Below are 17,086 nucleotides of genomic sequence, written 5' to 3' on the forward strand. Positions count from 1 at the left end.
AAAATGATTGACAGGTTTTTGACAAAATGATTGACAGGTGGGCGTGGTCGTCACGTGACAAAGTGATTGACAGGTTCTTGACAAAGTGATTGACAGGTGGGCGTGGCCGTCATGTGACAAAGTGATTGACAGGTGGGCGTGGCTATCACGTGACAAAATGATTGACAGGTGGGCGTGGTCGTGTTCGTGTGTGCAAGGAGTCTTGGGCAAACTCGCGTATGCGCAGGTCGCGAGGCTTGGCGGAGGTGTGCGGAGACTTTTGCGCCATTTTGGAATGAAATTTGGGGTGATGAAAAATTTGTCCCAGAATCGGCAAAACCCTACTACTTTGTTCTATTTTTATTGTTGATTCTGTTGAAATATTTCATAAAGGCTAACCAATATCGTGTTGCATTTGTCATATACTGGTAAAGAAGACCGTTCTTGTCTTTATATCCTGTGCCCTTAGTCCTAAGAAGATACATATCCTTAGAAGATACAGCAACTTTTTCAACTTACAAGAGAAATTTTCCTTACCGAGGATAAAAACAAAACAAAATTCAACCCCTGTTGCCAATATGTATTGTTATTGTCTGCATCTTACATCTCATGTGTTTATTATTATTTTTTCAAATATTTGTGGAAATTATTCAGATTATAAATGTCTTGATGAAAAGATTGTTTTGAAAGAAATGTTACTCTTTTATGAACCAGGGACTACCTGAGGGCCAAGATGAATGCTAAAGACTGGAAGACATGAGAATTGAAAACCATGTCTTGAAAGACATGTCTGAAAGACAGTAGGGAGTTCTTATTCACTAGTCATTTGATACCCCCACACACATGGTCCCAGGAAAGGGTGGGGGATTAGACTTTTATAAAAGCCTGTTTCCAAGTTAAGAGGCAAAAACAGTCAATACTACCACCCCTCTTGATATATTCTGGTTAAAAAGTAATCTAAAACCCCACATTAACCCCTGACTTCCCCAGGACCATAAGGGAGGGGGCTCAAATGACTAGACTATGTGATTCAGCAGTACACACTCAATAGGTTTTTTTTAGAACAAGATACTTATATTATATAGAACTAAAAACATAATTTTGCTTTTTAAATAATAAATCTGTAACGAAAACAGTTTTCTCTCAACCTAAAGATAATGGGAAAGGGGATATTTTAGGAAAGTACTGAATATAATTATCACATTATTGTTATCATATTTTCTTTTCAAACATTTAAAGAAGAGTCATATTTCTTCCTTTCCTTCTCCCTGTTGACTATTTTTATGCAATTGATGCTCTTTGCTATTTCCCCTTTACACCAAAAATAAATTAATAAACAGATTTGATTTTTAAATTAGAAATTTTCATTTAGTACTTTCACTTATATCTTCTTTTTAGGATTTCCTTTCTTTTTCCATTACATTTATTTTAAAGGTTTAGATTTATTTCATTGGAATGGTTGGATCCAGGGTTTCTAAAAAAAACACCAAAATATAATGCATTACTGGATGTATATTTGTAGATATTAATTCCCATGGGGATGGAAAATCACCACTTAAAATGGTTCATTAAAACTTCAGTATTGCATCTTATTAAAATTGTGTCTGACACTATATTCTATCTTTGAAATCCTGTTTCATCCATTACTTGTTCTTCGCAAGGACAAAGCTTGTCAGAATGTAGCTTTACAAATGTACATTAATGAAACTTTTATTAAGGGAAGGGTTTTTTAGGGCAAGATACTTAAACTTTATAACACTAGCAACAACCTTGTTCTTTTTTAATAATATAATTCTGTTCACAAAGCTTGGATAGCATAGACATGGCCTCTTTAGAGGCCTGTGGTGATGAAAGGGTTAAGATAATGGGAAAGGGGAAATGTCAAGAAATGCTCAATCAAGTTATTTTCATTACTGTTATATTTTTTTCAACAAACCTTTCAAGTTGAGTCAATTCCCTTTATATCTCCTCCCCCGTCAACTATTTTTTAGTCAATTGATATTCTTTCCTTCCTCTCTACCCTAAACATAGATCACTGAAAGGGTTTGGTTTGGAATTCTGAATATTCGGTCCAATGAAGGAGAGAATCGCCACTAAATCAATACATAAAAATTACAGAATGGCATCTAAACAGTCTAAATATATTATTTCAATTCTGTGGAATGCTGTTACATCCATGACCTATTCTGCACAAGGGCAAAGCTTTTCGGAGTATTGTTTTGATTAAAAAAAATATAAACTTCTATGATGGGACATAAGAATTTACCATTAGACTCTTGACAACTTTGACAGCCATATTCACACCAGGAATTGTGTTTGTTAACTTTGATGTACTGTATAATTTAAATTATTGAATAAGGCCTGGATCCATTTGGTTGGTACAATAAATAAATCTCAGTAAAGAGCAGGATCCTAGATCCCCCCAAAATACCTCAATCAGTCAACACAGAAGGTGTTCAATGCTGGCTCCGCTTTTAGGCAGCGCCTAAATCTATATATTAGACTTCTGATGAAGTAAATAAAGTGCGTAGTGTCTTTGAGATTACACCTTTGCTTGAGCGTTATATGCCGCAGAAATGGATCTACGGAGGACGATATACGCTAGACGTTGGTTCATGAGGTGACAAAAACCTTAGGTGACATATTATATGTCTTTGTGGTGGAATTTGTCGTTCTTTAATGTTTCACGTCTATGGGAGCGTTGCTCGACCTGACATAAGCGCTTTCTTTGTGCATGTTAAGTTTCTTAGAGTTATTTAGGACATATCTGCAGTACAGCTCACTCCTGTTTTAATAGATTTTTTAAAATCAAACAGGAAGATTTGAGGCTGCCGTGAATCGCCACTGTAACTCGTAGAAATCAAAGTGCACTTTGGCTAAATCTGGCTTTTTTCTGAGAGAGGGCTCGCTCATCCCGTCTAAGGTACCTTCGATGTCGTAGTTTGATAAAAGATCGGCGGGCGGTTATAGCGTTTGTATTTTTGTTTTGAACAAACACTTACATACTGCATGTTAATTCTTAAGGGAGGGGAGTAGAAGAGAAGCAGTCTATACACAGTACCTTTGCAAGATGATATCCACCCTATCTTTACTTTGGTCAAATCACTAGCTAGTGGTCTATCATAAATGCTTCATTTTGATTGGTTGACCTACTAGTAGGCTATCATCAATGCTGCAATCTGATTGGTTGACCTGCTAGTAGGCTACCATCTATGCTGCATTCTGATTGGTTGACCTGCTAGTAGGCTATCATCAATGCTGCAATCTGATTGGTTGACCTACTAGTAGGCTATCATCAATGTTGCAATCTGATTGGTTGACCTACTAGTAGGCTATCATCAATGCTGCAATCTGATTGGTTGACCTACTAGTAAGCTATAAGTCAAAGCCCATCAGTAGCGAAAAGTGCTGGATTTAAAAGCCGCTTGGGTTTCCAAATTGACCTGCAAGTGTGACTAAATCAAGGGGTGGGGTGGTGGTGATCCACTAAGAGGGAGGGGGGTATCCACTTGAATCCACCAATCCAACTGTATTGTTTAAATACATGTGTTTGTTATTTCAGGCCGGCGACGATAGCTCTATATAAAAAGTTCCTGTATTGTTTAAATACTTAGTTCCATGTGTTTGTTATTTCAGCCCGGCAAGGATAGCTTTATATAAGAAAGTTCCTGTATTGTTTAAATACTTAGTTCCATATGTTTGTTATTTCAGCCGGGCGATGATAGCTCTGTTGTACATAACATAAAGAGGTACGTCTGTCAGTTTGAGTTTAAAAAATGGTATTGCTGTTTCCGACTTTCTAGACTCTCGGATTGTAAGCTAAATCGGGCCTAATGACCTCCCGTTTTTGTCTTAACAAAAAAAAATTAGAAATTTGCTGAGCTGAATAAAATTCAGTGCATTGTGTATCTTTGCTTATTAGAGACTGACCACCTATCAACGGCCGTATTAGCCTAGGCTTTGTTGGTTTTTGCCCCTTCACAACGCATAATTCAAGATGGCGGTCGTGATATTTGAACTCCGTGTTTTCGGCCGAAAAAAACGGTAAAAGCCTACAGGTTGGCTACGGGTGAATGGAATTTCTGTGGAGTCAATACGCAATTTGCTAATATTTATCCTTTTTCAGCTGCGCCTTAGTATAGTATAGTAAAACAAGTTCAGCGGTTACCTGGCAATGATACATGCGCAGACTGTACCTCTAAAGGTGAGAATGAATTTTTTTTGCATTTAGTTTTATTCCAGGCTGGACAAAACAAATGAGATAAGCGCAAAATCTTTTATTTCCGTTCATGAAATTTTCATTCATGAAATTTGCACGAAGAATTGAAAATTGGGACTTTGGAAAGAGTCTGCGTAGTAGTCGTCTGTTATACAGGGGTTATACTGTATTTATTTTTTTCTTTATTTCTTGATATCTTTCTTTATTTCTTACTTTATTTTTTTCTTTGTTTGTTTTTTTTTTTGTTTGTTTTCCCACGCTATGTCTTTCGTAAATATCATGTTTGTTTTGTACAGATCCCACATGGTTGTCGACGAACCTCGGCGTCTTGACGTGTATCGAGTGCTCCGGAGTTCATCGCGGGATGGGTGTCCACGTTTCTAGAGTCCAGCCATCACGCTCGACAATATAGGCAACGCTGAACTGCTCGTGACTGACTTTTTATTCTTATTTTTGTCCAACTATTGTTTGTTTAATGTTTAACCATTTAGAGTTAGACATGAGGAAGTAGAGACAAGTAAAGCCCTTTTTGGGAACTGATTGTTGTGTGGATTTATACTCTTTCTTGACTATTTGGATAATAGACTTTGATGACATGACTGAAAAACATGGAAAACGCGCAATTCCAGATAGATAGAGAAGACACAATTTCTTCAGTGGCTATAGGTTCCTTGTATTACGGACTGATTTTGAAAACACAAATAATGTGAGGCCAAAGTGCGCATAACCAGATTTTGGCTTTTTAAGATAATTTTTCCTTGATTATCATTGCCCTGTGTATCAGTTCTGGGACGAAAAGCTCAAATTTCAATGACACTTTACAAGAAGTCGCATCAATTTAAAAAAAGTCGCACTTGATATTTTGTTTGCTTATAAGTTACTAAGTACTCAGAGAATTCTCCGCCTTATTCGATGTGAAATTGGCTTATTTGAAGCGTCACATCATGTTTTTCCGTCATGTCTACTTTGATAAATGGTTTTCATATATCCAAAGCAATACCCTAAAACTATGTAAAACCATGCTCGATCTTCAATATTATTCTGTCATCATAATAACCCGCCATTAGAGGAGATACTGAAGAAAACCGAGCCCGCGGCAAGCAGTAAAATGTAAGAAAGTTGGCAGTTTCAAAATCTGATCACAGCAAAGAGGCAGAGAAGAAGACTCGTTGGCTTAAAACCGGACTATTACAATTCCTAAAGAAATATGCCCTATGCTTTTCTACCTTGTTATTGACTGCTTTTTGGCGTCATATTTCAGGGACGAAAAAAGAAAGAGTTTATTCACACCAAGTACATCAAACACCAGTACGCACAGAAATCGGGAGAAAGCCCCGAGAAGGTGTTGCAGGTCTGTGTATATATACGGCTGCACCGAACCATTTGCCCTCGACTATTTTGCCGATCAAAAAATCCACTGAAGCCCTTAAGAGACACTAGCTACTAAAATAATTTTATCAAGAAAAAAGATTTTTACTATTTTTCGAATACATGGCATTTTTAATACCTTAAACTACTATATATGCACTGACATCTAACTCGTCGCAAGAACATTTCTTTGACGTGTATTATAAAGAAATTGCGGTTTCATTGCCTAGGTATTGTTTTTTTGTATGACGTTTTATTTATTTATTTGTTTGTTTGTTTGCTTGCTTTCTTGCTTGTTTGCTTGTTTGTTTATTTATTTAATCCATGAATTTGTGCTTTATAAAATGCGATGCATTTCACTATTTCCGATTTTCTTCTCCAAGGAGCTGCACCAGGCGGTCAAGTCACGTGATATTCTGGCCGTGTTGCAAGAATTCGGCGAGGGAGTGGACCTGAGTGCGATGCTACCAGGATCGGTAACACAACCCTGTCACGCAACTATATCACGCATTTGATACTGTGTGCATTGCTTTGATCATCATATCAAGAAAATTTAGCCAAAAAGTGTCGTTTTTGACAAACGCCGACACTTCCATATAAGGAAACTAATATATGCCTTATTTGAAAAAAACCCGCATAATTTTTCGCACCGCAGGTACTTCGTAAACTTTATGACTTGTAAACAGAAGAGTTACTGTCACAGTTACTGTGTACATCTTTAGTCAACGGAGAAAGTATTTAAAAAGAAACTAAAATTCCCCGGTACCAGACCCCCCAAAAAACAACGTTTTCTTCATATGGGTGACTTTTTTGAAAAAGAGATTCCTCATCAAAGCTATGCACTATGCATCATGGGAAGGATAAATAAGTCGAAAAGGATCGTGGGAAGGGTAAAGTCTTCCCGTTACCCGTTGTGCCTATCACGCATTGTTATGTGGTATGATCTAAAACTTTTTCTATTTAACGCCCCCCACCCCACTTTTTTACCTTTACTTTTTTGACCCTTTGTTTTCCTTTTACTTCTCTGCACATCGTCGACTTTCTAGCGCAGAACGGGTACGATTCGCCCTTTGATTCCAAATTACATTGAATGTGGGATTCTAGAAATAGTCCATACCCCCAACACGAAGGGACTTGAGAATTCGAGGGCAGATTTCCCCATCCTCATAAACCCAGTGCTTCGAGGTCACAGGCGCGAGAACGAGGCGGAAGGGCGGAGGAGGAGGGGGTAGGGGGCGGGAGAGAAAAGAAAGGACAGAAAAGACGTCTTTTTTTTAATTTTCTTCTCTCCCGCCCTCTTCTGCATCCACCGCCTTGTTCTCGCGCCATTTCCCTTGGGCTAAAGCGTCGTTTTTCCGACACAAAATCACTGTCGCTTGAAACATTAATAAGTGTTAATTCCTGGACTTAGACGAAGGGTGTTTCTATTAAAGAATTATCTTCCATGAGGATTGAGGAACTGAAAATTAACGTCTCTTGTCTGTATCTCGTAACGCAGGAATGACGCAAATGTTGTGAATATGGAAGGGAACACCCCATTACACTTCGCAGGGAAGGCCGGGAAAACAGAGGTTGCTAAAGTCTTGCTCCGCTCAGGCGCCGCCGAGAGTATACACATCGGTGAGTCAATTATGTCATCGGTGAGTCAATTAAGTGACGTCGCTACGTCACGCAAAGAGTTTCATCACGCATATTGCGTCAATAGTACATCATTTTTCAGCTTTTTCGTTACGCCTTCACGTCGACTCATGCCATCACGCACTACTTTAAAAGATTATGAAAGTATGTATTGGCTTGAATTTATTACTAAAACTGCTCATTAATTCACAGAAAACTCAAACGGTAAAACGCCTGTACAGCTAGCAAAGGAAAGAGGTCACAGCGACACACTGGAGTTGCTGAGTTATGATTACGGGTCTTATACTTTTCCATTGCCCTTAGAAAACTATTTCCTAAAAGTGAGTATAATGAATAAATAAGGCCGATCAAAGTATCGACCAAGCACTGCGATAATATGAACACCCTCTAGAAACAAACTGGAAAAATGAAAGTATAAATTGACCAATCAAAGGCCATCTAGACAACAGTTGTTTGATTTTACCAACCACAGTCCTTGGAAGTCAAACGCTAGTCCAAAGTGTACTACAGTTGTCTTGTTAGTACTATAGTTGTCTATTTTTTACCACAGTTGTCTGAAAAGTATGAACCCACCAATCAGACGTGACCTTCCCTTTTCATATCGAATACATTTCACATCACTGAGAGGTACTTAAAAATCGTGTTTATTCTTATCTTGTTTCAATCTTTTCGGCTTGAATTAACGGTAAAGCTCATAGTGTTTGGCCCAACTAAAGACCCTGTGCAGCATTGTTCAAATAATGTCCTCCCTCGCATTTTTCTGGGCCCAGAATTTTGACAAGTTTAAAGGGTGTCGATCAACCACACATTTGTTATTGGTTACATTTTGTGAATACAATTGTCTCGTTGCGTGAAAGCTTAATCCTTCACGATTAAAGCCTGGTAAAGTGTAAACGATATCTAATTGAAGGTGTCTCAATTACTTGTCTGAATTAGGGTGTAATAATAAACTCGTGTAATGGAAATGTGTAGCTCGGTAATAAGCGGGAGCATAAAATGGCGGCGTGATTCTCTTTCTTTAAACGCACTTCCTTCACCTCGCTTTCCTGGTCTCGTTGCCAAGTTATCGCACCTTCACGATAAACCTTGAGAATATAGGCTTTAACCTTTTTTTCCTTTGAGTGTGTGCGTTCCCAAGATTAGCCGTTGGGGGGAAGGGGGGGGGGGGGGGGGGGTGGGGGTGCGCAGTCATAGGTATCATATGGAAAAAGCATAGTATTTAAAGATTCCTTAATATGAAATGACCCACTTTCTGGCCGCCGAGGGTGGGGGATGGGGGTGCGCACCCTGTGTACGCTCCTGGTGCCCATCCATCCCCACCAAATTATACCACAGAAATATTTTCCTCTGATTGAAAAGTAAAACACGTCACAAGCAATTGTTTCTTTTTAGCTGAGGAAATGCGCTAAGGGCAAACTGACCTTCTGTGATCACGTGAAAATCGACTGGGGACTGAACCAGGCCGAGGACTTCACGGATGACGTCATCGAGCTGACAGACATCAAAACGAGTCTGAGTGATGACGAGGCGCTGAATGATGTCAAACTTTCTTCCAAGGTACACACAACACTATAGCCAATAGGCAACTTGCACTGAGTCACATGACTTCTTAGGTTGAAAACTCGCGCGCTCGTTTAATTCGCTCTTTTAGCGGTATATTAAAAACAAAAAAAACAAAACTTATCCAGCTCTTACGGATCAGTCAGAAAGTTTCTTTGTCAGAAAGAACTTATTTCATTAAAAAAAATATTTTTTTTTCGTCTTTCTCTGGCATGACGACCAGAGAAATCATTTCTAAGTTTTTTTGTAACCCAAACAACACGTTACCAGCAAATAGGCGAATAATACTAGAATCACTCTCCAAGTACCCCTGTAATTCCATCAACCTCATTCTTAATGCCATTCCCTATTCTTCCAACAGGGAAAGTCCGGTCCCCCTTCCCCTCCCCGCCACCGTCGCAATTTGCCTCCTCGCCCCGTAAGCCAGATGATTATGTGTCCGACAAAGTGTTGCGTTACCTTGTTATGCGAATGTCGCTACGGGGAGCACATTCGGGCATGGCGTTAAATCATGGTAAGAAAAATAAATAAATAAATTGGAGTAGCTAATCATTCTCGTCTCAGCTAGATGCTGAAGTACGAGAGTGCAGATTAAGACGTCTGACCACGGATCCAGATAAGATCGAAATTAATTAATCTTGTGGAGAGAGGAAAACCGGAGAACCCGGGGAAAAAACGGAGTAAATGCGGGACCAACTAACTCAACTCACGTCGGAACCATAAGGAATCGAACCTAGAACCCAGAGAGAGGCACAGGTACTAAAGAGTGACGCTCTGCCAACTGCGCCACCTAGACTCCTCAATTGATTATCCCGAGTATGTCCTAGTCCTAACGAGAACTTTCCGAGTGTTTGAGTCGGAATCCAGTTTAACTGTTGGGATTCCTATTCATTTCTTGATTCTACGTTAAGCAGTCTTAAAGTTTGCGTGAAATATTCTTTAGGTGGCGACAAGTTAAATAACATTTTTTTTTCTTCTTAGGCAAGACGAAACAAGCCCATCTGACGTCACCGAATCTCCCCCACCCATCCCCCCAATAAGATGCCCCTCTGTCAGTCGGCCAGTCAGGCCAACAGGCCCGCCTTCACCCCCTAAGCCGCAATTCCACGACACACCCACCCGTGCCTCACCGCCACCGGACATGCGGACTAATCCGGACACGGAGCGTCGACCGCCTCCACTACCACCCGCACCAAAGAGGGCCATAGACCTTAAACCCGATTTCCCGCCTGTACCCACCCATAAAAGGTCCAAATCGGACGGAAAGGTCCCGTTTGGGGAGGACATCGCAGATATGGGGAGACCCGCGTTGGAAAAGAAGTCATCTTTCCCCCTGGGAGAGGGGGAGAAGGACGATTCAAAAGCATCTCGCCCCGAGCTTCCGCCGAGACCCACGGGCTTGGAAAAACCCGCGAACACCGGCCGTGTTAGTAATGACGTCGGCTTGACCAAAAATGCCCCGAACAAACCTAAGTCTACGACGTTACCGAGGTATGATGGTTATTTTAGTCTTTGTAACGCAGTAAACACCTAAACTTTCCCGCCTGATATAGGCGTCTTTCGGATTAACATATTTACCCTGCTAAAGCACTGTTACTCATTTTCTCGTAAATTTAGTAATTCGTTGCAGAGGTATGATAATTTTAGCCTTTGTAACGCAATAAGTGTGAACTTCCTCACCTCATATGGGCGTTTTTCGGATGAAAATGTAATCTATTCAAACCTGCAAATCAATAAAAATCCCTTCCCCGAAAATCAAGTAACTTCTAATTCAATCGTTTCCACGCTTACGGAACAACGTCCATTTATGTCCACACGCACGGAAAAACGTTAAGTGGATAGGTCAATAGTTAAGTAGATAGATAAATAGAATATCATTTTATATATCTTGGTTTCTTATCACAACCATTACAACCTAGCAATGTGTAAATCTCTTTATAATTGATGGTTTTGGCTCGTCTTTTGTATACGTCAAAGGCCGTATGTAATCTGCGTATTATTTTGTCAGGCCTTCCGTGACACCACCCCCTCCCAGGAGACAAGACTCAGACACAACAGTCAAAGGTAAAGCAGACAGTGCTGAATAACATATGCGCATGCGCGTGCTCTGTCGAAAACACAGGGAGCCCAAGCTCACAGTTAGTTGTCTTTTGGGTTTGTGAGAAATTCTTAATAAAAACAGTCGAGTGTGTCGAGTACGTCGAGTGAGGTAGGTGTGACCGAATTTTACGAAACTTCACAGAGGTAATCAAAATTATCACTTCTAACCGCTCGGTGAGTTTCGTGTGTTTTTATAGAGAATTTCTTTAAAAACCCAAAAACCACTAACTGTGAGCTTGGGCTCCCTGTGGCGAAAACAAACAAAATCTCAGTGTTGAATCGTTCGAGTAAAGGGTACGAAATGCTGACTTCAGTCGCTGTTCTGACTACCTGTACAGTATTAAAACCAAAGTATACAAAAGCTGACAGATTTTTTGATAATGAGGGAGTATTGGCCAAAATGTGACAGATCGCCGCCATTTCAAAACAAAAAGGCTGGTTTCACCGCGCGGTACCGGAACTAGTTTTGCACAACTCCTTTCCCTCTTTACTGTGGTTTTCAGTATCCTGCAAACCCTCGCCAACGATTTCCAAGCTAAGTCGCCTTCTGTCATTTAAAATCCTTGGAGCGTTTTCATTTGTCAGCACAAGTATGGTTGCCAATCACGTCACTTCTCCCTGCCAGACGTTGACAAATCAGAAAGCTCCAAATGTAATCCCGTACTAAAGCCCCCAACAAGCCCTTCCACATTTTGCTCACGGCGCCCCGCCAATTTTATGTGAATGTTATTTTGTAATCGCAGTTTACCCACCAAACAAGGACAAGCCCTTACCAAAGGTGCAAGAAAACAGCAAAGTTGGCGACACCCCAGCACCGGAAATACCTTCTCGAAACTACAGCAGCCAGGTACGTGTACAGGGGAGAGGGGGGGAGGGGGGAGGGGTGACCCATAAAAAGAGCCCTGACGCTCAGGAATTCCCAGAGACTCGTTCTATAGTTTGACGACTTCAAAAAAGCTTGGTTCTCGCTTCTTGGGTTTTTTCCGGATTCTTTGCTTCTCGTCCCTCAACAAGAAGTAACAATTTTGATCATAAGCCGTTTTCTGTGAGTTATGATTTGTATAACAGCTACCGTCATTTCCAGGTTCCCGTTGGTCTTCGACCAATCAGAACCCATGATAGATAAGAGTTTTTTTGTACCTTCGCCCCCAGGTCCCCGTGAGCCAGTTCCCGCGCAGAGTTCAGGCGCTGAATGATTGCGAGGCTGACAATGATGACAATGATTTATGGAGGGTGACGTCATTCTCGTCAAAGGCGAAGGTGAAGACGCCGAGTGGTGGGTAAGTCTACCCGCGCTTAAGAGGCAACTATTCCACTAGCAAGAGAAGGTAAGGAATGTCGTGAATACAGATGTTCGCTAAGAAGGGAGCCAGAGGAATGTCCAAAAATACAGTGACATAAGCCTCGTTCCCAGGTTGCTCGTACCCAGGCTCCTCGTCCCCGGGGACAGTGCTGAATAACGTATGCGCATGCGCGTGTTCTGGCGAAAACAAACAAAATCTCAGTGTGAATCTTTCGAGTAAAGGTACGAAAGGCTGACTTCGGTCGCTGTTTTGACTTACTGTACAGCATTAAAACCATACTGTACAAAAGATGAAAGATTTGTTTGATAAAGAGGGAGTCATAAAGAAAATTTTAGCCTTAGATTTGATCTAATTTTCTTAGCATTCGCCAAAATGTGACAGTTCGCCGGTAAAACCCAGCCATTTCAAAACAAAAAGGCTGGTTTAACCGCGCGGTATTGGAACTAGTCTTGCGTTTTTCAGCACTGCCGTCCCCGGGCGCTCCATACAAGCCCATAGACACGTCGATTTGCCGATTTCGAGTGTTTTGTCAGGTTTCAAGGCGAGCAGCAAATCGAAAGTGACGTCATTAACCGACAAGCTGCTCAGCCAATAGAAGGCAGGGAACGAGACTACCGTGACACTTTCCCCATTGTCACGGGACTCCCTTAGGCCGAATTTCCTATGCCTATCTAACAATATTCCGTGAATCCAGAAGAGTTCCATACCCCCTTCCTCCCTTTTTCTTGTGGGGATTTTGTCAAAGGATCCCCAAGCTCCAAATGTTACCCTTTTAATGCGCCAAAATAAAGACTGCGATCGTCTACAATACGTTTTTGTTCTTCAGATGCATTGTCAAATCCAGACTTCAATGTGGGCGATTGGGAGGGGAAAATGATATGTTTTCAACTTAAACTGCTTCTCGTTCTTTTTTAGCTTGGAGAGCTGGAGAGAAAGCCTGGGAATAGCGGCGTTTTCCCGATCAGTTTTGTTCGCGTGCTCTCGGAATAATCCAAGAACCCTCGTCAGTGAACCAATTTCGTCCACGTTTTCTTGGACAATTTACGAGAAATTCGGACAGCTTCCAATGCAGATAACTTCCAGTAACTGTCGCTCGACAAAGCTGTAGTCAAGATAGAGATTATTGCTTCACTAAGTTTGCTGGGATTGTATTGTCGTATGAGATATAACAACAGGGAAAGAAAATCAGAGTAAAATATTTTTAGGTAAGGAATTATAAAGTTTTTTATTGTAGGTTGTATTTGCTTGACAACCAATTATTTGCTTTAATGTCGATAGAGCCTTATTTATTGATGGGGACTAGATGCAATTTAATCAAATGAATACTTTTTATCAATGTTCATTTTTGGGGAGCTTCCATGGCAATTTTAGGAAAATGTTTTTCTAATTTGAGGTTTGTTATTGTGTTAAACACAACAAATTTTTAATTTCGTCACACCTAGTATTTAGTCAATATTTTTCTTTTTACACTTAGAAAGGATGGCAGCCAAATCCAGTGACGTGTTTATCGATTCAAAATCTATTTTTTTCGGATTATTAAATGTTTTTTTTTCATTTGAAAATGTTGAAGGTCGGCAACTTGGTAAACATTTTGTCAGAATGTCATTTTTAGGTCTAAAGCCCAACACTTGGCACCGAATCAGAAGTTTGTTTGGACAGACAGAGCAAAAAAATGGCATGAAATTTTCGAATTTTCAATATATAAGCTTAAGATTCCGCATACAAGGAGCTTAATTCCATATTTTAAAGAAATTTAGAAGATATGAAATTTAGATATTAGCGAGCAAAAGGTGGCTTAATTTCTGATCAGAGCCCGACTTCTCCCTAAAAACGAGGAGAATTCATAATTTTAACATTTGAAAATTGCACTTCAAGCCTCTTATCTCGAAGACGAATCCATTTAAAAAAAAACACTTTTTGATATGTTGGTTAACATAACATAAGGAACCTCTATGAAAAAATTCAAGCTTACCGAAGTTAACCAGACCTTATTTTGGGAAAACTTGCCATTTTTTGCTCTGTCGTTTGGACAGAAACTGCATTATGGCATCCACTAATTAACAGCCTTGAAGTTTTTTATTGGTCCATTCTTTATCACGTTGCCAATTAAAGAACTACAAATGTAATTTCTTTTCTTTTCCCGATGATAAATGACGGATGCCAAAATGATGGTATATATCAGTTTTTAAAAGCATTTGCGTGGTTCGCATAATCTTTAAAAATCGCTGTAATGTAATTAAGAATGCAATACCAACAGACTTACTATAATTTGAAATATCAATTTTGTTGAAATTTATGTAATTTTGCCCTTTTGAGCAGAGGCTTTTCTTACATCGATTTTTTTTAAAATTGCACCAGGCTAGAACACAGAAGCGCTTGATACAGCGATTTTATAATAAAAATTTGACGCTTCCCATCCAGATAATGGAATTTCTGTGGTATTTGACCGCCAAAGCGAAGTTTACGCCTCAATTATCAATAGCTCACAGCCGAGAAAGAATAAATGTAAAATGTTATTTTTTTGGTTAACTTCTGCGCCTTTTATCCAGCATTTGTAGGCCTCCTGTATTTAACATCCCCGTAGTTTTAGTACTAGATATATATCATCAAATTCCAGTGGCCTCTTTTTGATTCGCTGTGCCGGTGTTCGCAAGGAAAATAGAATCTTGTCTTTTGGAGCGCGAAAAGAGAGACTAGTATCTCAGCTCAGCGAAATATAAAAAGAGGCCTCTAATATCAAGGAAATAATCAAACTGACCAAGTACAATTGCAAACCCTTTGTATAGTAATGATCATATTTTAGATCTTTGTACATTTATATTTTATATATGAAAAAGTAATGTTTAGAATATAGTTATTGCCTTGACATTTGTGCATTGCATATGCGCTTGAACATTTGTATGGTTCTTAAAACTCTCCTTCAAATCATCCTGTGTTGTTTGATTGTTTTGCCTTTTCGGGTTTCCTGTGGTTGCGTGTAACTGCTGCAGAGACTGCGTGATGGCTTCCTACACCCGTCCGTTTTCAGACCCAACATCTGTTGATCAGTTTTATTTTTTTTCGTTTGTGACAATTTTTTGGGGGGTTTTTGTTTATCTTTAAAACTATGTTAAAACCCTAAGCGGTTTAGAGTTTCTCTAGAGGGACTAAACCCCTTTCTGGGCCACAATTCACCTAACAAACACACACAAGGCTAATAAAGCAATGTTAATAGCTTTATTGAGAAAACATTCTATATTTCATTTTCCCGAAGGATCAAGAGAGAATGACCCATATCCCGGTTCACCTGTGGTGAACGTTCTAAAATGCAGAATGAAATTGCGCTCATAGCAACAACCTTATTATTGCTATTGATCATTAGCGTAATTCTCTTCCTAATAATTCATTAATTCTTATATACACTAAAATTTAAGAATTTCGTTAAGAACATATTTAGCCTATATTCAGCATATGTAATATAGCCACCGGGATTTTACCTACCGGGACCGGAATTTTGCGAAAACGAGAATCGGGCCTCCCTTCATGACCCTCGTAGAAAGGAAGTCGAGAATAAATGCTTTCCAACGTAACAACGTGCAGTTGGAAAGCGTTTTCGTTACGGTTCTGAGTATGTGTTATAACATTACGTGATCTTTTGTTTAAATATAACAACAATTTTTTATTTTGTAAGATTACGTAACTACTTTAGCCCTACATATCGTATATTTGCGATAGAGATATGATAATTATTTCATCTCGCATGTTGGACGCTAGTACCACTGTGTAACCAAACTTCATGGTATATTATATTAATGACTTAATTATCGAGGCTATGTAATCAACACATGCGATCGAGGAATACGTTCCCGGTTTTTTGCCTATAGAGTTTTATCCGGGTTTTCGTATCGGGCGTGTGATTTTGAAGTTGTATTTTCATAAGATTATTGATATTTTTGAATTGTTTAATTGCACTTGCAGTAATATGTTAGGTATTATAATTTTTAAGTTAAGAATATTATCTGCATTGTATTTATATACCACGTTTGATTTCTAATAAAATGTGAAGTGGTACCAGTTCGTAGCAAGGAAGTCGTGAATAGCGCTTTACAGCAAGACTCACCTCTTACCTGTCAGCAAGTGTTAGTAAGACGTCACGTTTTGCGCATACGTGCTTTTTGTTCTTTGTATAAACTTGACATTTCGAGATAAACATAAATACCACACTCGAATAAATGGGCGGGCCTTTTTAAGTGAGTAATCACAGGCGATTTGTCCGTCTCTGATGCTTTTATTTGATTTGATTCAAGAATGAATGTTTTTAGATAATGAATTTTTTTAACACATTCGTTCGATCTTAGGGAGGTAGAGCTGGCTTTGCTGAGTAAAAGAAATGTTCATATACGACAAGCTGTAATTTTATTGGAAAATGAACAATATTCAATTATTATTTTTTTTTTTTTTTTCACTATTGTCGATATGGAGACTCTGCAGAATCCGCTCATTGCCGGATTAGCTTGCTAGGGGCAATTATCCTAATTAAAGAATAAAGATTAAAGAATAGAGACAAAAGAACTCCTTTGTAGAACAAAGATAATAGGAGACAAAGCAGGTGCGTAATTACTCCTTTATACGAAGGTCGAATACGTGACACAATTCTCACGAGTGCTATTTGATAATTTGTAAACTATCCGACACTGCATCCATTGTGTCATCGCATAAGATTGGGGATAAATTTGGCGATTCAACAATGGTCTCAAAGCAATGGTCGCAGTGCGAATTGTACCAGGGTGGGAGGGAGGGTAGTTGTAATGCCACCTTTCCCCACCCCGCCACCTCAGCACTCACGTGCTAATCACTCTGACCTTGGCATGCTTCCTCAGCTTCTGTAGTTAAGCACACTGGGTTAATTTATTAATGGTTGTAGATCTTATAAGCGCTG

At 39.6% G+C, this 17,086-nt stretch overlaps 1 protein-coding gene and 1 long non-coding RNA gene across 2 annotated transcripts; both read left to right on the plus strand.

Annotated features, from left to right (window-relative positions):
• Window positions 1-2,793: 2,793 nt before the first annotated feature.
• On the plus strand, window positions 2,794-4,732 carry LOC5505448. The gene is made up of 4 exons (XR_007314235.1): window positions 2,794-2,902; window positions 3,691-3,728; window positions 4,106-4,183; window positions 4,495-4,732. It is a non-coding gene; the product is annotated as an uncharacterized LOC5505448 (long non-coding RNA).
• Window positions 4,733-5,070: 338 nt separating this feature from the next.
• Window positions 5,071-13,276, plus strand: LOC5501122 (WAS/WASL-interacting protein family member 1). Its single transcript, XM_048734544.1, has 10 exons — window positions 5,071-5,549; window positions 5,950-6,042; window positions 7,065-7,186; window positions 8,597-8,761; window positions 9,126-9,278; window positions 9,746-10,255; window positions 10,773-10,828; window positions 11,608-11,711; window positions 12,017-12,144; window positions 13,084-13,276. The coding sequence occupies exons 6-10, from the start codon at window positions 9,906-9,908 to the stop codon at window positions 13,274-13,276; spliced, it is 831 nt and encodes a 276-aa protein (XP_048590501.1). The 5' UTR covers window positions 5,071-5,549; window positions 5,950-6,042; window positions 7,065-7,186; window positions 8,597-8,761; window positions 9,126-9,278; window positions 9,746-9,905.
• The last annotated feature ends 3,810 nt before the right edge of the window (window positions 13,277-17,086 follow it).

Source organism: Nematostella vectensis, chromosome 11 (genome assembly GCF_932526225.1).
Source record: "Nematostella vectensis chromosome 11, jaNemVect1.1, whole genome shotgun sequence".
Lineage (NCBI taxonomy): Eukaryota > Metazoa > Cnidaria > Anthozoa > Actiniaria > Edwardsiidae > Nematostella > Nematostella vectensis.